This window comes from Pleurodeles waltl, chromosome 6, assembly GCF_031143425.1.
Source record: "Pleurodeles waltl isolate 20211129_DDA chromosome 6, aPleWal1.hap1.20221129, whole genome shotgun sequence".
NCBI classification, from domain to species: Eukaryota; Metazoa; Chordata; class Amphibia; order Caudata; family Salamandridae; genus Pleurodeles; species Pleurodeles waltl.
Window position 1 is genome coordinate 156608700 of NC_090445.1, and position 25931 is coordinate 156634630.

The window sequence follows — 25931 nt, forward strand, 5'->3', positions numbered from 1 at the left end:
TGGGGAGCTAAAATGGGAAGTTAAAACGTAAGTTTGAGTTTATCACTAGCTGTTCAAATGCCTGCATGACTGAAAGTATTAAAAGTAATTTTGACCTAAAAAACTACTTTTTCCCTGCAAGACTTATTTGTGGCAAGTGTGTCACTGGTTAGTCAGGGCAAACAACTAGGAGTTTGGTAAGACTATACATATGGGGTTTATACAGGGAAAATGTTTGAGTTGAATAAGGGAAAAAGAAGGATAGCGGAAATCAATGGCATTTAATTAGTGGGGTTAGATATGGAATATTTGGCTAGGTTGGAGAAAGAATAATTATGGGGTTGGAGAGGTGGAAATTACAGGACTTGGACACAAGGTAATTATGGTGCTTGGATAGAAAGAGATAGTTACTAAGGTTAGATAGGAAACACTCTTTGGCAAGGAAGGGGACAGTTATGGCGATTTAATAGGAGTAGCCTAAAGGAATGGAATAGAAAACGTTGTAGCAATAGTTCAGAGAGACACCATGCAGTTGGATAGGAGCAAATGGATACAAATAAGTGAATAAAATGTAATCAGAGGTTTTTATGAAGGTTATATCGATGACAGACACATTGGATTACATAGGATACGCAAATCTAGTCAAACAATGACAATGGCCAAGATGCACTTATGGAGCAGTTAAGGGGGACAAAGCAGTTAAGGACATTTATAGGAATGGACAGTGAACACTTAACATGAAAGGTTGGTAGTAGATCTTTATGCAGGTTGGACAAGGGGCTGCCAATGGGCAGATGATATTTGTCAGGTACCCAAAATGACATGGAATATAAGAAAGGCAGTGGGTTAGTTTATAAACAGATGGGCTTGTACCAACCAAATGATATGGCGAACAGCAGCTAGAATATTATTTGTATCTTCCACATTTACAGGTGTGTACTGGGAAAATGTATGAATGGGCCTTTGCTGGAAGGCTAATACAGATGGGTGCCATGCAAGTGTTTAAGGATCTATGAAACACATGAAGTAGTGTGTGCTTAAAGGCATAAGTACCAGCCTATTGTTGGGCTAGGGTGAGTGTGGGTTAGGCCATGATGAATGTTCAGAAGGTTCCTGCAAGCTACAGTGAAGCTATGCACAGTGCAAGGTTGTCAACCAAGTATTCACCAAGTGTGTTACAAAACAACGGTAGCATAATCTTGCGGGCATAAATCTATGGAAAGGACTGGACTGAAATGAGGATACATATTCAATGGATTTGCTAGTATTTAATGTAGAAGTAGGCATGTACATACACAACACTAATTACACAATCTGCACTGTATGAGCATGCAATATGCAGTCGATGAGTGCAAATGTACAATACTGTTGTATACAAATGGATTATGTCCATAAAGTGAACGTTATATACAACTGGGTTATGTACAAAGTGATGAGGTACCCCTAAGCTGTGCAGAACAAGACACCTTTCCACTGATCAGCCTCAAGGGGTGTGCACTTTGACCATATACACTGAACTCTCACCTGTACAGACCAGCATGGTTTGTCACCACCAGTTCGTAAAGCTCATTCTCCTTCACTTCATGCATTGCAAGAGTGCGTGATTGTGCCTCTTCACAGAGTCCTAGTGGAATGAACTCACAAAACATTGAGCGAGGGCACAACACGTAGTGACGTTCCGACTTCTCTGGCCAAAGATTGACCCCAATCAGACCTGCAGGGGTTTGCAATACAAACAGTTTTCAAACCTGCACAAAGCATCCAGTAATGTACATCAATCACATTTCAATTTTGAGGAAACAGCATTATAGCCCACCACCATGAGGTATACCATCTATTACAGCATTGGAATGAGGAGAGCTCCAATGAAAATAAAATGGGGCAGCAGTAGTCCACAGACACTGATGTAGGACTGCATCTTTCAACACTGCAATATTCTAATCCACTGCCTTGGCCCTCCACTTTTCTCTCCCTGTCCAGGATATGGGGATGTTTGCAGAGAGAGGTAAAGGTTGTGGACCAGGACCACAGGAGCCTTCCACACCTCCTGTCCACAGAGCTCACAATGTCACTGGAGCCTTGGAATGAGGGCTCTGCAAATTCTGTTCAGCTCCCAGGACTCCCTCGCTCAGCTGAATAAGGAAAAGCAGTTTGACCAAGCCCAGGGAGAAGCAGGGGTTGACTTCAGGATCCTGTCACAGCTGTTGCTGTTTGTTCTCAATACCTTAACAACCGTGGCCTTGTGTGTACCAGTAATTGTTTAACACTCACAGCAAGAGTTATGAAACTATGGAGTCACAGCAACAGGGGTGTCAACCCCTTCTAGCTCCTGGGAGGCCTTTGTTTTAAATTAGGACATTTCACAGTTTTAGGGCACAATATTTTTATAGCCCGCCATAGAAGTCCTACTCCCTCATTATAGGCCCTTGCCTGTGGGTCATGCAGATAACACTGGAGGGCCCTTTAATGGCCTGATTGCCCACAATGGCAGGGTATAATGCAGTATTGCAGCACTGGAAAGTTGATAGCTCCACTGAAGACAATAGAGTGGCTCAAGGCCAATAATTATTTTTTTTACATCTTTAAGTGCAAGTTTTGTAAACAAATTACAAAATCAAACTTCAGCAACAAAAAAAATGTTTGACAGGCAATGAAAGACAAGGCATATTTTTTATATCTCTAGTTATAAGCTTAAATATTATGAGCAAATTGACAAGCACTGAGGAACATCTGGATCTATCCCCTCCCCGACTTAACAGCAAACCCTCCTCCCTCTCTCCAGCGCACCCATCTAAGGGACCAAGCCCTTCCTTCTTTGATGACTCCACCGGGATTGCGCTTCCAATCCTGCACTCCCAATCCATGCTGCTCTGTGAGAAGTGCATTTGCGAGGTCTGTGTGGCATCCCCTATCTCAGTCTGCACTATTTCTTCTTTTATTCGAGCTCACAACTGGCAGTCCTTCCCTGCCCTGTCATAGACTCTTACTTCCCGCATTCAGCGATCCCAATTCACAATGAAGGGATACAGACAATGGCTCTATAAGGAGAGAGATAAGCTGGGAAAAATGCTTGCATGGCTGCTGCTGAGTTGGGAACCCCATTCTTTGTCAATTTGTCTAGTCTGTCCCAGTACTCCCTCACTTTGCGCCAGGTTTTCAAGAGCTCAACAGTTCCACCACCATCGAGTGAAGCCCAATGCCGAAGCTGGGGCAATATCGCCTTAACCTTCTTGTGGAGCTCTTGACGCAACTCTTGGGCTATGCCAAATGTCGTGGACATACAGTCCCCACGAAGTACGACCTTGAGCGCTTTCCACTCCATAGATCGCATGGCCGCTGTTCCCCAGTTTACCTCTAGAGATCGGTCTAATGCCTCCCCCACCTCAGTGCGGAAAGCGGGGTCCTGCAAGGCCTTAGGATTAAGATGCCAGGAGGACCCCAAAAGGGGCTTGTGGGTCAAAACGTAGTCCATAAGGACCGGGGAGTGGTCCGATAAGTAACGGCCCAGATGCTCAACTTTCCTTACAAAGCCACTTAACGAGCAATATAGCAGGATCCTGTCAAGTCTGCTATACATATTACGAGTAGAAGAGTGAAAAGTGTACAGTCGGTCTCAGGAGTGAGTGACTCTCCATATAACCACACAGTCCATCTGTGACATGACTTCCGTCATGCCAGGTTTAGTGTGAGGTTTCGGAAGTGAGTGATCCGGCTCCCCATCCAGGATGCAGTCAAAAATTGCACGCCCAGATGAGGGGGTCACCAGTACCAGCACCCTCCAAAAGAACGACTTGTCATCACAGTTTGGTGCTTAATCATTGAGACGAGATATGTCCCTACAGTCTAACTGTCCTGTGAGCTATAGATAGTAACCCTTCACATCAGCATGGGCATCCTGAAACTGAAGGGGCACCCCCCGGGTCCACACAAATCGCCACCCCTAAAGCATAGGCCGAATAAGTGGAGACATATAGTTGGCCTCTCCACTTCAGCCGGAGCTTCTATGCCTCTGTGCCCATCAAATGGGTCTCTTGGAGGAATGTAATGCCCACCCTGTATCACCTCAAGTAGGTATGTACCCAGTACGGCTTGGTGTAGTCATTTAGTTCTCACACTTTCCAGGTCACTACTTGCATTCCCCCAACTACCTAGCTAAAATGAACCCTTCCCGCTGTCCAGTTGGAGGCACTAAGCCCCCCTCGATCCAGCGTTCCCTGTCCTCCCACAACTTTTTGAATGTGCCTTTATGTTCTGCTCACGTCCTGCACTCCTGTCTCATCAAAAATGTTATTAGAACAATCTCCTGTAACCAACCCACCTGACCACCACCCCCAGGTAGAAATCCCTGAAAACATGTGTGAGATGCTTTCCCATAAGCATTAGCACAAGGGGATACATCTTAACCGCTCCCCTTCCTCTAGTGACATGCCGCCTCCACCCCGAACCAAACAAGAACTATCTGACGGAACCCACCACCAGCTAAAACTGACAAGAAAAGTAATATGTGAGAGCTAACCAGGTGCCTCAGCTCCCACCCCGGGTTAAAACCTGAACTGGAACGTAAAGCGCAGGTGCTTCCGGAAGTTCCACCAAAGGGATCAGTATCACACCCAGTTGTCAGTTGTGCAAAGTTCTCAGATGCAACAACGATAGGTAGAACAAAAATATAGATGGGGTGGGAGCATAGACAACAGCAAATATGACGCATGGTATGTCCACCAATTCCAGTCACGTACCCCTGTTTCCTATCCCTCGCTGCAGTATGCTCCCCTTTTGTCAGAATGCCATCATTTCCACGCCAACACTCACTCCCACGCTGGCAGGCTCTCCCTCACACACTTAAAAACCTCCACCCACATCATTCTTCTAGCCAGCAAGGATGGCCGACCACAGCCCAACATGACCCATTGAGGTGCAAGGTTGTATCTGACATCAGAGGGAGTGCACCCCCCCCCCGCCCAGGGTCCAGCTGGACAACCTCTCAGCTTCCTCAACCTCCACAATGTTTAGTGTGCCATCTGATTGCACTTCAATGCGGGTCCGTTCCTCGTGCTGTGGGATACCGCAAAGCCGCTGTTCTGTCGACCCGCTGGGACGGCTGAATTTTCTACTCTCTCACATGGCAGGCTGCACAAATTCTCTCAGCTCCAATCCATCTGTTCTAGCCCAGGTTTCCATCCAGTCCCACACCTCCTCGGGTCATTAAAACATTTTTTTTTTTTAAATGAGCACAGTGCCCCATGCAGCTCCTTGAGCTTGTCAGGGTACAGTAACACATTTCACATTCAGAATGCACAGCTTCCGTCTTACTGACAAGTAGGATCAACATTGTTCCTGCATTTTGTGTGTGTAGTCCAGAAAAAAATCCTTATGGAGTATCCCTCAAATTGAGGATCTTTATGTTTGCAGGCCGACTTCAGCATACCATCCCGATCTCTGTAATTAAGTAGTTTCGCAATGATTGCTCTCGGGGCGCCCCTGGAGGGAGGCGTGGGACCAGCGCTCCGTGGGCCCTCTGGGTAGCAGAAAAGGGCAACAATAGATCCAGATCCACTACGTGCCTAAACCATGCCTCCAAGAAAGCTTCAGGCCTATCCCCCTCCTGTTGCTCCGGGAAGCCCAGAAATAGAAGGTTGCACTTCCTTGTCAGGTCCTCAGCATCCTCTACTAAGGTGTCCAGGAAACGTGCTTTACCGGACAGAATGCGGACTGAAGTATGTAGGTTGCACACCTCCTTAGTCAAGTTCTCCATTTTTTTCACAGTCTAGTGAGTAGTCCAGAACTTCCTGCAAATTTGCTCGAAGCAGGTTCACCTTGCTTGACATTGAGTCAATGTTTTGCTCCACCATCTGCTTCAATCTTTCAACATCAGCCAAAATGTGTGCTCCAGAGGGTTTCAGCTGCGTCAGTGGTGGCCGTTCATTCACCAGTTCAATCTGCCGGGCCGTGCCCTTAGCTGCCCCCCTAAATTGATCCATGCAGGTCTGCAGCAGCTTCTTGACGCTCCGATCGTGCCCCATCATACTGCACACTCCCTATCATCAGCCCAACATCAGCCCCCCTAAAGAGCAGGGAAGCCCAGTGACCGGCGCATGCCCCCTCTGGGTTCTAAAGCTTCCACCTCAGGGCACCAGGAAACTAGTACCCATTCTCCTGTGCAGCGAATTACCCACACCACTCACCAGTCCACAGAGGCGACGCCTAGAGCCCCAGCATCAGGGCCACCCACACCATCAGTCACTATCTTAACTGTATGGAGGCCCAGCTCACTGCTCCTTGCAGCACCTGTCAGGGCTCCGATGTCTCCCCGCTTGTCACCCTGGGGCACTTCTCTTGCTTCAGACTGTACTCCCCTGACATCTGCAGGCCATCGACCCGCAGCAGGGGACCAGGATACTAACGGATGAGAAGGAGCACAATGGAGCTTTCCCCTAAGGTGTGCAGTCAACCATCTTGTTTGGCCATGCCCCGTGCTCAGGGCCAGTAATTGCTGGTATAAGTCTTGTGCTTTAACATTCCAAGGTTTTTCTATTTCTCCCTGTTTAATTTGGAACATTTCACCCTCAGTGTGTAAAATAGCATTATAGCCCTTACAGTTGTGAACTATAGCAGTTGGTAAAGGCACTCTAGTTCGTTATGGGACCTTGCTTGCAGCTCAGGACCATAACGCTGGTTCAGGTCCTTTAACAACCAGCATACCCTCAGTAGTGTGCTATTTTTTTTGTAACATCTCTTTATTATTTCAAAGTGACATACATGGTGGAGCACCGCTGAAACGGCCATTCAGGTGCATAGAGAAGAGAAAAGGGAGAAATACCTTTTATCATTAACAGAGAGTTAAATATACAACTTCAACTTGAACTATAAACTGTATCACGTGGTGGCCAAACCGCAGTCACGCCAGGAAGGCTGGGGGGGTGCATGCAATAGTATTCAAAGGGGGGGGGAGGAGAGTGGGGGCGCCCACGCGCATTGTAGGCATTTGTTATGCAAGTGTGTTAGTGATAGGGGGTATAGCATAAGTATTTCAAATGGGAGATGGGATGAGCCAGGACATAATAGATAGGGTAACAGAGATGTCCAGGAGCACTTTTACGCTGGTACATTAGCGGCGCCCTCTTTCGCCTGGGAACAGCGGCATTCGCAATAGTCACTCACAGAGCAAAATTCAATCGGGGGTGAATAACCAGCCCATCTCAATGTCTATAGGAGATCTAAGGTGGGCGAGTGTCGTCCCTTACCTCCATCTTGACTATAAAGGCGTCCCATATGTCTGAGCCGCCCTGAACTAGTCCTCTATATTGTAAGCTGCGCAGTGTCCGAGCCTCAGCCTGAGACTGCAGTAGTAATATCCGTAGTCACCCATCATGATTAGGGGCATGTGGTGCCTTCCAATTATTGGCTATTTGTCGCTTGAAAACTATGTATGCCAGATCGACAAACCTATGTAGTTGCTTATCCTTGCTGGAGCAACGTCTTAATCCCAGTAGGCAAGATTCGGGAGTTGGTTGCAAAGCGTGGGTGGTGATGTCAGAGACCACGTCGGTGATGTGTCGCCAAGCCACAGCCAACAGGGGGCAACTCCACACCATGTGGTAAAACTCAACCAGGGGGTGCGCACTTCGGGGGCAAGCTGGATCCGAAGCAGGGAACATGCGTTTTATACAGAGGGGGACAGGTAGGAGCAGTGTATGTAGTTAAATTGGGTGTAGCAAAGTCTAGCATTTTGGGAAACAGTTTTAACAGAGGAGAGCGCAGACGACCACGCCGCCGAGGATAGGTGGGGAGGCAACGTCTCGTCCCAGCGAGACCTTGCATGATCTAGGTCCGGAAGGGCGTCCAGAAGGAGCACGGAGTACAAACGTTACACTGCTCTCCCAGCGCCGCCCATTGAAAGGAGTAGAGTGAGGATCTGCGACGTAGGTGGTTCAACGTCTTCCAGACCCCACTAGGTATGCAGGAGGTGTCGTATAGCGCAGTATGCTAAAAAGTTACCAGACGGTATCTTTGTGTGGGGCAATAATTCGTCGAATGTTAGTAGTGTGCCCTCGGAGTAAAAATCTCCAGTCGTGACAATGCCCGCAGCCTTCCACGGGGACATATTATGGTGCGCTAACAAGGACTGTGCTTCAGGTAGAAGTGTCAAGGGGTATATGGGGGAGTATGGTATGCAAGGTCCCCTGCCATGGACATAGCGTAGCCAGCCCAACTTTGCAGCAGTCAATACAGAATTGCCATGTAGAGGAGAGGAGGATTTGTCTGACAGCCAGGTCAGTAATGGTGTCGGAGCCAGGGCACTAAGCAGGACCAATTTCTCACCCGAGGGATGATCGCCCAGCCAATCTGCTGGCCACTTCAGCTGAGCTTGCAGCATAATACATTTTAAAATTTGGAACACCCAGTCCGCCCTCAGTCTGTGGGTGTTGAATCGTAGACGAGGCCGCACGGCATCTGTCTTTATCCCACACAAAGTCCGTCAAAATGCCCTGTAGTGTCTTAAAGAATGCGCGGGGTAAAACAAGTGGGAGCGTTGCAAAGTAGTAGAGTAGGCGAGGTAGGATGATCATCTTAGTGATAGAAACCCTGCCCATAGGGGGGACAGGGGAAGCGTTCCCCAGAAGGGCAAAGAGCCCTTAATGGAGCGAAGGGCTCTGTCCAAATTGCCCTCCCTAAGGTCCTCGAGAGAGTGGTACATCTGTATGCCCAAGTATTTAAAGATGGTATGACACCATGGCAGTTTGCAGTCATTGTTGGGGTTTTTGAAGTGCCACTTTTCCAAAGTAGGAAGCATCAAGTAAACCTTGTTGCTGTTCAGCATTAAAGTGGTTTGGTTGCATGGCTATTCGCAGATGAAGAGGTTGGTGCTGTGCTTGTAATTCTCTGCACTACGGTACACAGCAGGCTGTGTACTCTGGAAATAGCAGATGCATGAGTTAAAATGAGCTGCATGCCACTGGACAATTGCTGGTCAATCTGGCTCTGTGGAGCGTCTGCCACAATCTAAAGAACTCCAGTTTCTTCTGCTGACTGAAGGATTTCTAGCTTTGATGCTGAGAAAGTCTTTAATGTCTGAAGGAGTTTCTTCTGACTGTTCGTAATATCCACCCGATTTAGTAAGTGTTAGTGAGAATTAATAAACGTACTTAGGCTCTGGAAACATTAGGATTTCAATTCTAAAACAACAGCCTGGACATTAGCTTGAACAATTTCAATAGGGAATACATAATTTTCTGTTATGTGTTTATTTATCTGTGCAGATTATTCTCTGCATGTGAAAGAAGCGTGTGTTGGCAGGCAACATAGTTTTCTGCAGTTCACCTTGGGTCATTGTCATATTCGAGTCAAGTACATATCTTTCAGTTCTCTTTGTGTAATACTCTAGAAAACAATTTGGGCACATCAGTAATTCTTCTTTTCTTATTCAGATATCTGTATTCTGCTACTGAAGATTACCTTGAAGAAGACATGGTTGCAATTTGGGCCTCTCCCTGATAGCGTTTCACCCGTCTCAATTTATTAGTAGTGATAATGGTGCTAACCCAATTGATATTCGTGGTCTCTGCTGCAAGAGTCAATCAAGGTCACTACCAAATTCGGGAAGATCTTACAAGCTTTTAGTTTGACAACTGAAGTACCAGCTCCGAGCATGCTGGTTCATTCCTTGTAGGCTTGTTAGCTTCAAAACTCCTGGAGGACCCCAACAGACAAAGAGAAGATTGCACACTACCAGTCCGCCAGCACGTTCTCACAAGGCATTATGGTAGACATTATGTTTTTCTGCCATCAATGTGGGCACTGCAGGTGCTAATTTCTTCCTATTCATGTGCTTCTGGGCTCTTGCTCGCCTTAAGCAGGAAGCAGTAGTCGTATTGTGGGTGTTTTGTCTGGTGAAGTGCCACTCCCGATAATGCACGTGCCTTCAGTGAGGGTTGTCAGCTTTAAAACTCTCTGATGAGCCCAACATCGAAGGGATTTGGAGAGAACACACTGCGAGCAGAACAGCGCACATCCTCCAAAAGAATTACGATAAATTAAATTAATCAAAAGTTAGAGTTTTTGTCATCAATGTTGGTACACCCAGCGCTGTTTGCATTCCTGAACAGATGTTTATGGACTGTTGCCAGTCTTCAACATCAAATAGCAGCCATGTCGGAGGTCTCAGGAGTGCCCCTTCTAGCTTGGGAGGTGAAGTACCACTCTGAAATAAACAGGTGCACCCCACAGCAATTTTTTAAGGCATTATTGTAGATGCATGTCTTTCTTTTCAGTACTCAAAGTCTATATGATAATTGAAGAGTTTCTCTAAACCCAAATAACGTTTTAGGCAAATAGCGAAACATTTACCTTGACTTAAGCCTGCACGTTAAAAACATAAAATGCTGTCCCAACCTTAAAATGTTTCCACGTCAACAAAACTCCTATCCGCATGGTACAGTTAAAACAGACGCTTTACGGCTATTCACTTTAAATTCTCTATAAATTATGCAGTTCGTACCTTCAGGTGTCCCATATAGGGGAGAGTAGACTGGAGTTCCATGGCAGTACATTTCCTTCAGAATACCTCCGTATAGGTCACTAGCACCTGAATCCGCTGCTATGACCACATGAAGCTGGGGCCACACCCTCTTTGCAATCCCCTGGAATCCTTTTTCAAACTCAACCCTCAGCTCCCAAGCACGCTGAGCGTCCGGCTTCAGGAGTGCCTCCAGTTTCCGCCTCATGCTGTCAGGTAACGCCAGCTCGGTATTTATGTGTCCTATGCAAATATCCTCCGCTATCGTCTTCCACTGATTCTGCAACAATGTAAAGGCCTCGCAGATGACCCAGGCACTGCTAGCCTCCAGGGCCCCCAGGGCCCTGTCCCTGAGAGCGAAAAGCAAGTGCACATACAGTGCTTCTTGTATGGATGTAATTTCATAGGCAACATCAGGAGTGGAGTACAGGTGCCTGGTATATGCAGCAGTGGGGAAAATTGGGGCAGGGCCGATTGGAAGGGCTGCTTCAGTCTGGTCTCTGGCAGGGGAATAGCAGAAATTCAATATCTTCTGTGTGCCATAGAGTCTTGGGCAAGAAGTGAAGATGGCATCCCAAAACACTGAAGTGCCCTGTTGTGAAACACAAAGAAAGACACAAACATCACGAACACACAACTCGAAGTGCAGTACAAGCTGAATAAGTGGAAAACCATGTTTGGACAGAGAATGGGTGAAAATAAAAGACATAAGGGAATTAATTGACAATTCTAATCTCCTAGCAGAAAAAAAGAACAAGAGTGGGACATAGTAAATAGATGCCCTCAGTGTTTTGCTACACAGTGTTTTTTCACACTACGGATTGTGACATGCTGCCAGTAAAACACAGCAATGGAGCAACTTTTGTTAATACTCTAAATGTCACCAGCACATGATAAGCCCTGCCCACAACCACTCTAAGCCCAAGTCCTCAACAGCCTTTAAAGACTACTGTTCATAAAGTCTTGGTCCTTACAAAAGTCATATACACAATGGAAGTGAGCTGGGATGGTAGTGGTTTGTTTGAAGAAATATGGCTATCAGGGTAGGAGTTCAAGAGCCATGGGGGTAAGTAAGGGAACTGCTTCTTACTTGTAACAGTCGGACACAGGCCTGCACTTGGAGAGGAACATATATGGCCAACATGCCGTGCACACTTTGGGAATCTATTGTACAGCTTGGAAAGTTTCAAGTTGTTTTTTTTTAAGTAGGAGTTTCCAGTTCAAGATGACTTGTGAAACCTTCCCCTGAGACCCACAAAGTGCTGGGTTGTAGTTGTTAAAGGCTGATTTCGGTGATTGGAAGAATAAATGGCAAACACTGCCAGTAATGGCAAATAATTTCCATTAAGTCGCACGGCAGGGACATGCATGTATTCCTCTGGTAGTTGTTAAGTATCCGAGTTCCAGAACATCAGACTGAGTTACTTGAGGTTGGGGGTGCAGTAAACGTCTGATGGATGAAGATAGCGAAGTGTTCTCACCGTAAGTTATAGCTAGTCGGCCTCGAAGGCATGAAGCTATTTTGGCAAGGGTGTTTTTCAGTTGAAATTACTTTCAATAGCTGGTTAGTCATGGTCTTTGACATTGTTTGATTTTGAGTGGGCAAGATGGCAGATTTTGTGGGATGGTGTGAAACTCCGAGCAGTAGCCGTCAACTACAGTTGAAAATATCTACTGTTCTGAGTAAGTCTTCTAAATTTGGCCATCCTAACCTAATATGTGTGAAGCACTGGGTTATATGCTTAAGTAACAGATTGGAGCTCTAAATTTGTGTGCACAAGGATATCAGTGATGCAGACGCTAATCGCTGTTTACCACATCCAGATAGGAGGTTCTAGGTCCATACATCGGTTTGTTGGCTTGTTTTTTAAGAGGAATCTATAATGTGATTTACAAATATTGCATCATTTGATTGTTTCTGCCAACAGAAAAGCTTTGTCCTTATGCCTGAGTTCTCAACCGAACTAGGAACTTATTATTATTACATATATATACATATATATATATATATATATATCTCTATGTATATATATATATATATATATGTTCGGTGGCATGTGTAGCTGCAGATACACATGCTGTGCATTATCCTGCCATCTAATGTTGGGCTCGGAGTGTTACAAGTTGTTTTTCTTCAAAGAAGTCTTTTCGAGTCCCGGGACCGAGTGACTCCTCCCTTTCGGCTCCATTGCGCATGGGCGTCAACTCCATCTTAGATTGTTTTCTTTCTGCCATCGGGTTCGGACGTGTTCCTCTTCGCTCCATATTTCGAATCGAGAAAGTTAGCAAAAGTATCGAAAATTCAACGGTATTGTTATCGCTCGGTACCGGGTTAGTGTTAGTGAATCGGCACCGACATCAAGACCGCTTCGGCGGCCCTTCGGGGCTTCCACTCTTCACAGAGGCCTGGTCGGCCCGACCACACCCGTCGTCCCAGACTAATGGACCGGACCCCCTTCCGTTTCTGTTCTAAGTGTCACGCAAAGTATCCTTATACAGACCAGCACCGGGTCTGTAATCTGTGTTTATCACCCGAACACAGAGAGGATACTTGCGAAGCTTGCCGAGCGTTCCGATCGAAAAAGACCTTGAGGGATCGACGCGCAAGAAGACTACAAATGGCATCGAAACCGAAAGAACAGCTCGACGTCGGAGAGGAGGAAAGCATCTCCATCCAAGAGACGGACTTGGATGAATCCGAAGGTGAACGACCCTCGACGGTGCAACGAACCATGAGTAAACCTGCCCCGGCCAAAACTCAGTGTCACACCAAAACATTTAAGGCCATGGGGACGCCACCGCCAGCAGGCCATGGTTCAAACCACCAAAAGGAAGGTGACCAAACATCGGCACCGAAAAAGGCCAAAGAATTGCCGAAGACTTCCGACTCTGGTCGAGAATCCGGCACCGAACGATTTCGACACAGAGAGTTCGAATCGACCAAAACACAGAAAATCTCCTCTGAACCGAAAAAGACTGTAACAACAGAAACCTCGGTACCGAAAAAAGCGGCCTCAGAGCCGAAAATAAGCTCTTTTACAGAAGAGCAAGGACTTTCCAGCCAACTCAAGGAAAGACATCGATTTGAGCAAGAGTTGGGTATGGAAGAACCTGACCATACACAATGGAGGTTACACATTCAAAAAGAGACTGGCAAGATACAAACTTTACCTCCACTCAAATCAAAAAGGAAACTTGCATTTCAGGAGACAGAAATGCAACCTAAGGCAAAAGTGGTTAGAGACAAATCTCCACAACCGATGTTCTCACCACAACCGTCCCCACCTCACTCACCACAATTGTCACCAGTGGGAACGCCTATAATGCAGTCACCCACACATACTGGGATGACACAGGATGATGCTGATGCATGGGACTTATATGATCCACCAGTATCGGATAACAGTCCAGAATGTTATCCAACAAAGCCGTCACCACCAGAAGACAGTACTGCATATACGCAGGTACTATCCAGGGCAGCTACGTTCCACAACGTAGCAATGCACACAGAGCCAGTGGGGGATGACTTCCTTTTTAACACTCTGGCATCCACCCACGCTTCCTATAAGAGTCTGCCAATGCTCCAGGGCATGCTCAAGCATGCGCAACAGGTCTTCCAGGAGCCTGTAAAGGGAAGAGCTATCACGCCTAGAGTTGAGAAAAAGTACAAACCTCCCCCAATAGATCCTGTGTTCATAACACAGCAACTCACACCGGACTCAGTGGTTGTAGGGGCGGCAACAAAAAGAGCAAACTCTCAATCGTCACAAGACGCTCCACCACCTGACAAAGAAAGTAGAAAATTTGACGCAGCAGGCAAATGAGTGGCAGCACAAGCAGCCAGTCAATGGCGAATAGCAAATTCACAAGCCCTACTTGCACGCTACGACAGGGCACACTGGGACGAGATGCAAGACATCATACAGCACTTGCCCAAAGAACACCAAAAATGTGCCCAGCAAGTAGTGGAAGAGGGACAGGCCATATCTAATAACCAGATAAGGTCCGCAATAGACTCGACAGCACGGACTGTCAACACGGCTGTGACCATTCGCAGACATGCATGGCTGAGAAGTTCTGGATTCAAGCCAGAGATTCAACAAGCGGTGTTAAATATGCTGTTTAATCAACAACAGTTGTTTGGACCGGAAGTCGATACAGCCATTGAAAAAATGAAAAAAGACACAGACAAAGCCATGGCCGCGCTCTATTCCCCACAAGTCAGAGGCACCTTTAGAAAACCACAATTCAGAGCAGGTTTTCGGCAACAAACATCTGAGCCTTCCACCTCTCAAACCAGACCCACCTATCAGGCACAATACCAAAGGGGAGGGTTTAGTGGTTCCTATAGAGGACAATTCCCAAGAGGAAGGGGAAAATTCCAAACAACCAAACCAAGCCAGACCAAGCAGTGACTTCAATGTCACAACACCCCAACACTTGTCACCAGTGGGGGGGGGAGGCTAACCACATACTACCAAAACTGGACACACATTACCACAGACGCATGGGTCCTATCAATTATCCGACATGGTTATTGCATAGAATTCACGAGATTCCCGCTACATGTGCCACCCAAAACGCACAGACTGTCTCAACAACACTTAGACCTACTACAAATAGAGGTCCAAGCACTACTACAAAAATAAGCAATAGAGCTCGTACCCAATCATCAAAAAGGAACAGGCGTCTACTCACTATATTTCCTGATTCCAAAAAAAGACAAAACGTTAAGACCTATCTTAGAACACTGAATCTCTTCATCAAATCAGACCACTTCCACATGGTAACACTTCAAGACGTAGTTCCCTTATTAAAAAAGAAGGAATACATGACAACATTGGATCTCAAGGATGCATATTTCCACATACCCCTCCATCCTTCTCACAGAAAATACTTAAGGTTTGTAATGCACGGCATACACTATCAATTCAAAGTGCTACCATTCGGAACAACAGCCCCAAGGGTATTCACAAAATGCCTAGCAGTAGTAGCCGCTCACATAAGGAAACAGCACATGCACATATTCCAATATTTAGACGACTGGCTAATAAAAACCAACACTCAACAACAGTGCCTTCTTCACACGCAATACGTCATAGAACCTCTACACAAACTGGGGTTCTCTATAAATTACCAGAAATCACATCTGCAACCATCCCAAATACAACAATACTTGGGAGCAACACTCAACACACAAAGGGCAATTGCCACTCCAAGTCCACAAAGAGTCCAATCGTTCCAAAATGTAAGATCAAGCATACAACCGAACCAACACTACACAGTGACTGATGTCCTCATGCATAGCCATTGTCCCAAATGCAAGATTACACATGCGGCCCTTACAACAGTGCCTAGCAAAACAATGGACACAAGCACAGGGTCAACTTCAAGATCTAGTGTTGATAGACCGCCAAACACACTCCTCGCTTCAATGGTGGAACCCTATCAATTTAAACAAAGGGCGGCCATTCCAAGACCCAGTGCCTCAAGCTGTTATCATAACAGATGCTTCCATGGTGGGGTGGGGAGCACACCTCAACAATCACAGCATACAGGGTCAATGGGACAATCAACAAAAACAACTTCACATAAATCACTTGGAACTGCTAGCGGTTTTTCTAGCATTAAAAGCGTTTCAACCACTAGTAGCCCACAAACACATTCTTGTCAAGACAGACAACATGACAACAATGTACTATCTCCACCATCAAGGGGGGAAAACACTCGTCACAACTGTGTCTCTTAGCACAAAAGATTTGGCATTGGGCAATTCACAACCACATTCGCCTAATAGCACAATACATACCAGGCATTCAGAATCAGTTAGCCGACAATCTCAGTCGAGGTCACCAGCAAACTCACGAATGGGAAATACATCCCCAGATCCTACAGGATCACTTCCACAGCTGGGGAACACCAAACATACTGAGAATAAGGGAGGGATCAGGAGGAATTATGGTCCAGTGTATATCCTCCTTAAGTGAACATTGAAAATCAGCGATACACTGTTCCAATCATATAAAACAGAAAATATATAGTGACCGGGGTCCTAAATTCTAGGAGCAAGGGGCCTCACACACCCATGGGGTGTCATGCTTCATCATAGGCGCTGCTCCTCGTCAGACTGGCGCTGCAATGTCTGACGGGCACCACCCCTGATGGGGGGGCTCTTTGCCGGAGATCTTAATATGTGGTGGTGCCGTGACCCCAAAGGTGACTAAAGAATCAACGGAGATCAAAAACAGGTAAGTAGTTAAAATTGACTCTCAAAACTGCCACTGGGACTGTAGATTTTATTGGACCCAATGAACGGTCAGGGCCAAGGTTAAAAATTAGAACCAAAAGAGTGAATAAAGAAGTTAAGATCAATCACTCTTGTAATGTAGAACATATCAATGAGAGGAGTCTGGGAATTCTCCAAAGACTACCACCTCATGGGTCAACATGTTTCGCATCCTGGTGGTCCAAACGGATCCAGTGATGCTTCATCAGGACCTTATGTGACTATATGTATCTCCTGAATAATAAGGGCCACATATATTTATCAAGAAGTTAATACAAGTATCTCTCAACCAGCAATTAGTAGGGAGGTATAATTATCACTTACATAAATATGGAATAAATAATTCCTAACTCGTGCCCGTCCTAAAATTGAAGGCGAGCATCCTAGGATTACACGGACCAATAGTCCAGCGCTAAACAACGTTTGTTGGAGCAATGCTGGCCAGGCGGAGACCTACCCCGGTCCGTGGTTCCCGAAGAATGTTCACTATATATTTTCTGTTTTATATGATTGGAACAGTGTATCGCTGATTTTCAATGAACACCAAACATAGACCTATTTGCAACAAAAGAAAATGCAAAATGCCAAAACTTCGCGTCCAGGTACCCACACCCTCAGTCCAAGGGCAATGTACTATGGATCAGTTGGTCAGGGATATTTGCTTATGCTTTTCCCCTTCTCCCACTCATTCCTTATCTGGTCAACAAACTAAGTCAAAACAAACAAACTAATACTCATAGCACAAACCTGGGCTTGCCAACTGTGGTACACAACACTGTTGGACTTATCAATAGTACCCCACATCAAACTACCAAACAGACCAGATCTGTTAACACAACACAAATAACAGATCAGAGACGCGAATCCAGCATCGCTCAATCTAGCAATCTGGCACCTGAAGTCTTAGAATTCAGACATTTAAATCTTACACAAGAGTGTATGGAGGTCATTAAACAAGCCAGAAAACCTACAACAAGACATTGTTACACAAACAAATGGAAGAGATTCGTTTGCTACTGCCACACTAATTCAACCACTACATGCCTCCACAAAGGACATTGTAAGCTATTTATTACACTTACAAAAGTCTAATCTAGCATTCTCTTCCATTAAGATCCATCTCACTGCAATATCTGCCTATCTGCAGATTACACATACAACATCACTTTTTAGTATCCCAGTCATTAAAGCATTTATGGAGGGACTAAAAAGAATCATACCCCGAGGACACCACCAGTACCTTTGTGGAACCGTAATATTGTATTAACATGACTCATGGGCCCACCATTCTAACCCATGCATTCTTGTCAAATTCAATATCTGACTTGGAAAGTAGCCTTTCTAATAGCTATCACATCACTTAGAAGAGTGAGTGAAATACAAGCATTTACTATTCAAGAACCCTTTATACAAATACATAAACATAGAGTGGTTCTCTGTACAAATCCAAAATTCTTACCAAAGGTCATATCACCATTCCATCTAAACCAAACTGTGGAACTCCCAGTCTTCTTTCCACAACCAGACTCAGTAGCTGAAAGGGCCTTGCATACATTAGACATAAAAAGAGCACTAATGTATTACACTGACAGAACGAAACAATTTCGTAAAACAAAACAATTGTTTGTAGCTTTCCAGAAACCTCATTCAGGTAACCCTATATCCAAACAAGGCATTGCAAGATGGATTGTTAAATGTATTCAAACTTGCTACATTAAAGCAAAAAGAGAATTACCTATTACACCAAGAGCACATTCCACTAGAAAGAAAGGCACCACAATGGCTTTTCTTGGGAATATACCAATGACAGAAATTTGTTAGGCAGCCACCTGGTCTACGCCACACACATTTACTAAGCATTACTGTGTAGATGTGTTAGCAACACAACAAGCCACAGTAGGACAGGCTGTATTAAGAACATTATTTCAGACAACTTCAACTACTACAGGCTAAACCACCGCTTTTTGGGGAGATAACTGCTTAGTAGTCTATGCACAGCATGTGTATCTGCAGCTACACATGCCACCGAACGGAAAATGTCACTTACCCAGTGTACATCTGTTCATGGCATGAGACGCTGCAGATTCACATGCGCCCTCTCACCTCCCCGGTAGCCTTTTTTAGTTGCATGACAATTGTAAATATGTAAATAAATATTATTTTGATAGACATTAGATACATACATTACTACTTTATTGCATGGGCACCTCTAGTATACTCTTACCTCACCCTCTGCGGGGAAAACAATCTAAGATGGAGTCGACGCCCATGCGCAATGGAGCCGAAAGGGAGGAGTCACTCAGTCCCGTGACTCGAAAAGACTTCTTCGAAGAAAAACAACTTGTAACACTCCGAGCCCAACACTAGATGGCAGGATAATGCACAGCATGCGAATCTACAGCGTCTCATGCCACGAACAGATGTACACTGGGTAAGTGACATTTTCCATATATATAAATATATATATGTCGCATGGTACATTATTACTTAGGCAGACCAATTTGAGAGACTTTTAGTATGAGTGGAGGACACGTAATTTTATGGAAAACATGCAACACTCAGACCCTAATCACACACCACTACCCAACACCTAAAATTACCGATTACATGAGAAGATTGAGAGAAAGGTAAGATGCCTCCCTTTTTAACTCCAAGAAAATGTATGAAGTTATCTTCAGTAGATTTTAGTTAGTCTTAGGATGCAGCAATATCCATAGCCAATGTGACACTTAAACCTTTGTAAGTGAAAACTGTGAACAGTGTCCCTTGTGTAATACCTGAAGGAAGAAGTCCTTGGCAGAAGCGACAGTGCCCAGCAGCATGGCAGGGGAGCCAGAGGTCCCTGAAGTCATCTGCAGTGTGGCAGGCCTGCCAGGAAGCAGTATATTCTCCTGCCCTTGCGAGACTTTTAGGATGTACTCTCTGTAGTATTCATACCGCGTCAAAGGGAGGCGTCTCTGGAATGCTTCAGAATCTAGAAAAAAAACAGAACCCAAATAGGGAAAAAGGTCATGGTTAACAGACCTGTAGCACAATGGCATGAAGCCAAGCACCTATCCTGATATAAAGGCCAAAAAGATGCCCCCCCCCCCCATCCTGGCAACAAAGGCTGTCATTTGCTGTGAGTGGAGCCCCTTCAGAACACTACAGTACCTCATAATTGTCTATGACCTGAAACTAAAGTGTGATACATTACATTTTACTGAATGAAACCTCCTTAAACAACTAACATCATAAAATCTCCAAAAAATATCGCTTTAATAATCGCTTTAATGGCTATATTTTATTTAGGGGCAATATTGACAGGTATAAGCTATTCAATAATGAACTAAAATAAGACAAACTACGAAAAACAAAGTTTACGTTTTGATAAATCTGAAATAATTGATAATGATGCATGATTGGTTTTTATATTTCACTTTAAACTTTCAGAATTTCATCATCGCAGATAAACTGGGATTCGCCTACATTACGATGTGTCAAGGCAAGAGTCCATCCTATGTCCCGTGGTAATGGCTAACGTTAAAAAATGCAAACATTGCTAAAATGGCGGCTTCCCCAACACCTCTTACTAATGGCATCACAACTCTTAGGTGATTTGTTTTAAGCCACATGAGAGGATGCTTCCTCTGTCTGAATCAGCACATTGGAGAAAAAATAGCTTTCGCATCAAGAAACACATATAAATGTGTGAAATTCTTCTCTTCTAGCCACATTGTTTGGAAACCTAACCTCATTCTCGGCAAATGCAGCATTTGTTAATGTATTGCTTCTCTCCCATTCAGTGAGGGTGGTCATTGTTTTAACAACCGATAGACAAAGATTCCAGGAGCTTCAGGGTGTAGCAGCCCACAGTTTGTCAAAATCCTTCAGATTCTGTAGGGTGCTCAAGTAGCAAGAAACAAAGAACAGCAACGGTCTGAGCCCCACATCAACAGCACTAACACCACCAACTGGTCCAACACCAACTTTATGGGGGTTAGTCATCTCAACAACACTGCAACCAGGAGCAGGTAATCCAGTTTGTATGCTACAGTCATCTAATCCTGCTTTCCGACAGATGGCCAAAGACTAGAAAACTACTGGTCACAAGGTTTTGGTCTAGCTAATGCATTATGATAATTTCCTGGATGACTGCCACAGCAATGCCAAAAAAGTTTACCTTTGGCCAACAACTAGTATCTCAAGAGAGGGCCAATTGAGGGATGTTGCGTAAGCAAAACATCTGGTAAACCATGCCGCAGAATAATTACAAGAGAAGTGTTCCGTGTAAGACACCTACTATTACTCACACCAACTCATCTCGGTTTGGCACAAATTGTCATGTGGACAATTGCACATGTACGCAATAGGCTAAAGTGAGGAATATTCATGCAGTCCTGCATCAGCAGCACATAAACAGAATTCTAAAGGATGGTGAAAACACCACTTATTGCCCCTCAGTGGCATTGCAGAGGTGGAAAATCTAGTGGTGTAATTTTCCTACTCCTAAACAACCCATCCAAAAAATTAGTTTTGGAATATGACCTCTAAAGTAAAAGAGAAAATATAAAGTGTATATTAAAGTATGTTCACTAATACACTTGTCTAACGGAAGAAAAACCTAAAGTGAAAGGTTCAAAAAGCGAGATAAAATAAAAAGATTGGAGTGAACATAACTTGATACCTGGATTTTACGTTTTAATATATGTTCCAGAACCATCGGCACGAGAGTGCTCTTGTGAGGGAGTAGCTTATTCCCTTACTTAACTAAATGCGCCTGTGCCAATCACCATTATAACACGCTCGTATGATTAAAATACTATACTCTGTTTAGGCAAAGGCAATATAATTGACTAGCTTTGGAGAGGAATTGCAAAACTTCTGATTACTGGTTGATGTGACATAAAAAAATGGCACTCCAGAAAGGAAGGGTGATTTTTGATAGTAAACCTAGCATAACATGCGTTAAGAAACTGTTAGCAATGAAAGGCCTACAAATGCCAGAATGTTTGCTCCAATTATGGTCCCAATTGGAGCTAAAAATGTATTAACAACAAAAAAGACAGAGATGGTAAGAGGTAGCCCATTAGCGAGGATAATGGCATCCACGTAGGGTGCCTAAGATGTAATACAGCACTGCCCTATTAGCTGATCTTTAAATAAGGGACATATACTCCAATAGAAGTTTTTTCAGTGGTGGATCCAGAATCCTGGACCTACGAGTTTCAATCACGGGGACACTTATGAACCAAACATCTTTAACATTTGATCACGAAGCCATGAAGGAGAAAAATGATATAGGAATTACAATGATCGAGGACCAGTTAAAGAGTTTCCCCTGGCAAAACGTTGGCGTGAATGTCATTGAGATTTTTCCTTGAAACAAAAGGTCAGTGTGAATACGTACACAACCTTTCTTACTCTAAGGTCAATTTGCCATAGCATGATAAACAGTATGCAGGAACTCTGCCTCTGCATGGTTACCCCATATTTTTTGCCTTTTTCTTGACCCTATATTTTTATTTCCATTAGAACTTTGGGCAAGTGATAAAGTGCTATGCTCCCCATTAAAAGATGGCTGGTTTGCAATAGTCCTTATTGGTATCATCAGTCTCTTGTATATGGAACAAAATATACCAGGTACCTGTAATGTTAAACATCACAAGTTGACTACAGCACCTTTCCACTATGGTGACATTGTAAACATGGCTTTGGACGTACAATTGTACACTGTAATTCCACCTGTCAAAATAAACCCTTTGGACAGGTCAAAACAAACCCTTTGGACAGGTCAAAACAAACCCTTTGGACAGGTCAAAACCTCTCTTTTAAATACAAATAGTTCATCCCTGTGTAGGCCCTAAAGCTCGCAAGGCAGGATGCATGGTATTTAAAAGTAGGACATGTAAAAATGTAGTTTTAACATGCCTTTACAGTGACTAGCAACCAAAAAGTTATATTTCAGTGAGGCGAGCCTAGCTGTTCTATATAGGAAACAAGAGTACAGATTAAAAGACTTATGCTATATCACAGGAATGGGACTAGCTAGAAAAATGATTAGCCAACTATATTTTTTTAAATAATTATTAAAAATCATATTCAATGGTGAAGTCAGATTTTTGATAACAATTAAGGAAAAGGGGCTTTTACGAATCTACCTTTTCCTTGCTTAAAGCCTGTGGAGGCCAATTTAGATTTGTTCTCCAACTTCTCCCAGCCAGTGAACAGCATATGAATAGGTGTGAAATGCCTTCAGAAGCAAACAGGCTAATCTGAATGGGCAGAGAGGACTTCTCTGAACCTCACAGAATGTGAGGGGTTGGGGCTGTTGGCATCCTTTTGACACAGCCATGTCTCACTCTGATGGAGTGTCAAATCCTCCTATATAGGTGTGTAGGGTTTGCATAGAACACTGGGGATGCAACTGAAAGGATGGGAACAGAATGCCAAGACAATTTTTGTGTTTTCACTGTCACAAACATAAAAGCAAGATTGCAGACTACTTACTTTCAAAATAAAATGCACATAAACAAATTTAAATGTGAAAAAATGATTTCATAAACTCATTTGCAACTTTAGATACCATTTCTCAGACACATCATTTAGAAAAACTTATTAGGTGCATGTCAATATTTAAAAAGGTTAGCAATGGAAAATCATTGTAAAACCATAGTGGGTAACATACAAATAAATTAGGGGTCCACATCTTAAAGAAGGTCACAAAAGTGCACCTGTTTGAACATGTCCTTGCACTGGTGCAGATTTAAGACTTTCAGGAATTGATTTGAGGCCTAGAGACCGGAGTCCTAGAAAACATCTGAATTTCATTTTGGCTACAGCAAATATAATCATGATTATTTCTCATGCTAAAATCTGCAACTTCACTTTCCATACGCTCCCTTTTAGTCCCACCCTGGAAATTTTTTTTACACCTGCCTCTTGTCAGGAGTAATTTTCTAAAATAGTCCAGGGTGGGAAGTGACCGGAGAGTAGCTGGACAATACCCTTAAACAGGTATGTTTGGGGGAGTGCAGACTCCAAGATAATTCCTACCTTGGAACAACCACTTTCCTCCTACATGCAGCATATAATGATATATTATATGGGAACCTGCAAACCCTGTATAAAAGCCAGTCTCTAATTTCCTTATTACATTCGAGTTGCGATGTGGCTAGACACCAATAGCAACAAAATGATGTAGCTGCTGAACTGTAACTAGCTATTACAGGTGAGTTATGTTGTCACAATGTCTGCTGCCAGTGCAAGTAACCAGGCTGAACGGCAGGTCACAGAGCATAAATACAACTGTAGTTTAAACAAGGAAAACAGGAACCTTCTTTTCCTTCTTGTGCAATGCTGTTATTAAAGGAAAAGCAGAAAGAAGAGATTTATGGCAACATATTTGTTTTCTCCACACTACAAGTCATGACAGGAAATATAGAATACCTGCATGTTGCTATAGAATCTGAGCCACAGTATTTGTTTAACTTGACTTACATCAAACGGATTCTAATATCCTTTTGTAGAAATTACCAATTGCTTTTTGGTGCATTTAATTTTACAGTACGGATTCTACTATTATTCTTATTATCTGCAATAAACATAAAAGAACAAGACACCAAGGATTTAACCCCTTCGCTGCCAGGCCTTTCCCCCACTCAGGTGCCAGGCCTTTTTTTGACTATTTGGGGCAGTTTGCGCTGAGGCCCTCATAACTTTTTGTCCACATAAGCTACCCATGCCACATTTGCGTCCTTTTTTTACCCAACATCCTAGGGATTCCAGAGGTGCCCAGAGTTTGTGGGTTCCCCTGAAGGAGACCAAGAAATCAGCTAAAATACAGCGAAAATTTAGCTTTTTAAAAAAAAGAAATGGGGAAAAAGGGCTGCAGAAGAAAGCATGTGGTTTTCTCCCTGAAAATGGCATCAACAAAGTGTCTGCAGTGCTAAAATCACCATCTTCCCAGCTTTCAGGAACAGGCAGACTTGAATCAGAAAAAAACATTTTTAACGCAACTTTGGCATTTTACTGGGACATACCCCATTTTTACTATTTTTTGTGCTTTCGGCCTCCTTCCAGCTAGTAACAGAAATGGGTGTGAAACCAATGCTGGATCCCGGACAGCTAACCTTTTCTGAAAAGTAGACAAAATTCTGAATTCAGCAAAGGGTCATTTGTGTATATCCTACAAGGTTTTCCTACAGAAAATAACAGCTGAAATAAAAACAATATAGAATATGAGGTGAAAAAACAGCCATTTCTCTCCAAATTTTACTCTGTAACTTTTTGCTGCGATATCAGATTTTCAAAAGCAATATACCGTTACGCCTGCTGGACTCTTCTGGTTGCACGGATATATAGGGCTTGTAGGTTCATCAAGAACCCTAGGTACCCAGAGCCAATAAATGAGCTGCACCTTGCAATGGGTTTTCATTGTATACAGCAATTCATTTGGTGAAATATAAAGAGTGAAAAATATGTATCAAGGAAACTTTTGTAATTCCAAAATGGGCACAAGATAAGGTGTTGGGAAGCAGTGGTTATTTGCACATCTCTGAATTCCGGGGTCCCCATACTAGCACGTGAATTACACGCCATTTCTCAAATAGACGTCTTTTTTACACACTGTCTTACATTTGGAAGGAAAAAATGTAGAGAAAGAGAAGGGGCAATAACACTTGTTGTTCTATTCTGTGACCCCCCCCCCCCCCCCCCCCCAAGTCTCCCGATAAAAATTGTACCTTACTTGTGTGGGTAGGCCTAATGCCCGCGACAGGAAACACAACATGAACACATCACTTTTTTACATTGAAATCTGATGTGTTTTTGGGAAAGTGCCTAGCTGTGGATTTTGGCCTCTAGCTCAGATGGCACCTAGGGAACCCTACCAAACTTGTGCATTTTTCAAAACTAGACACCTAGGGGAATCCAGGATGGAGTGTCCTGTGGGGCTCTCACCAGGTTCAGTTACCCAGAATACTTTGCGAACCTCAAAATTTGGCAAAAAAACACTTTTTCCCCCCTCACATTTCGGTGACTGAAAGTTCTGGAATCGGAGAGGAACCACAAATTTCCTTCCACCCAGCATTCCCCCAAGTCTCCCAATAAAAATGGTAACTCACTTGTGTGGGTAGGCCTAGCGTACACAACAGGAAATGCCCCAAAACACAA

General features: G+C 44.1%; 1 protein-coding gene across 3 annotated transcripts in view; it reads right to left on the reverse strand.

Annotated features, from left to right (window-relative positions):
• Positions 1-25931, reverse strand: part of GHDC (GH3 domain containing) — a 146907-nt gene that overhangs the window by 106830 nt on the left and 14146 nt on the right. For all 3 annotated transcript variants that reach the window (XM_069237687.1, XM_069237686.1, XM_069237685.1), the window contains exons 3-5: positions 19556-19752; positions 10475-11084; positions 1504-1693 (exon numbers count right to left, since the gene is read on the reverse strand). In XM_069237687.1, coding sequence (XP_069093788.1) covers positions 1504-1693; positions 10475-11084; positions 19556-19752 — 997 coding nt within the window. The remainder of the gene's footprint in view (positions 1-1503; positions 1694-10474; positions 11085-19555; positions 19753-25931) is intronic.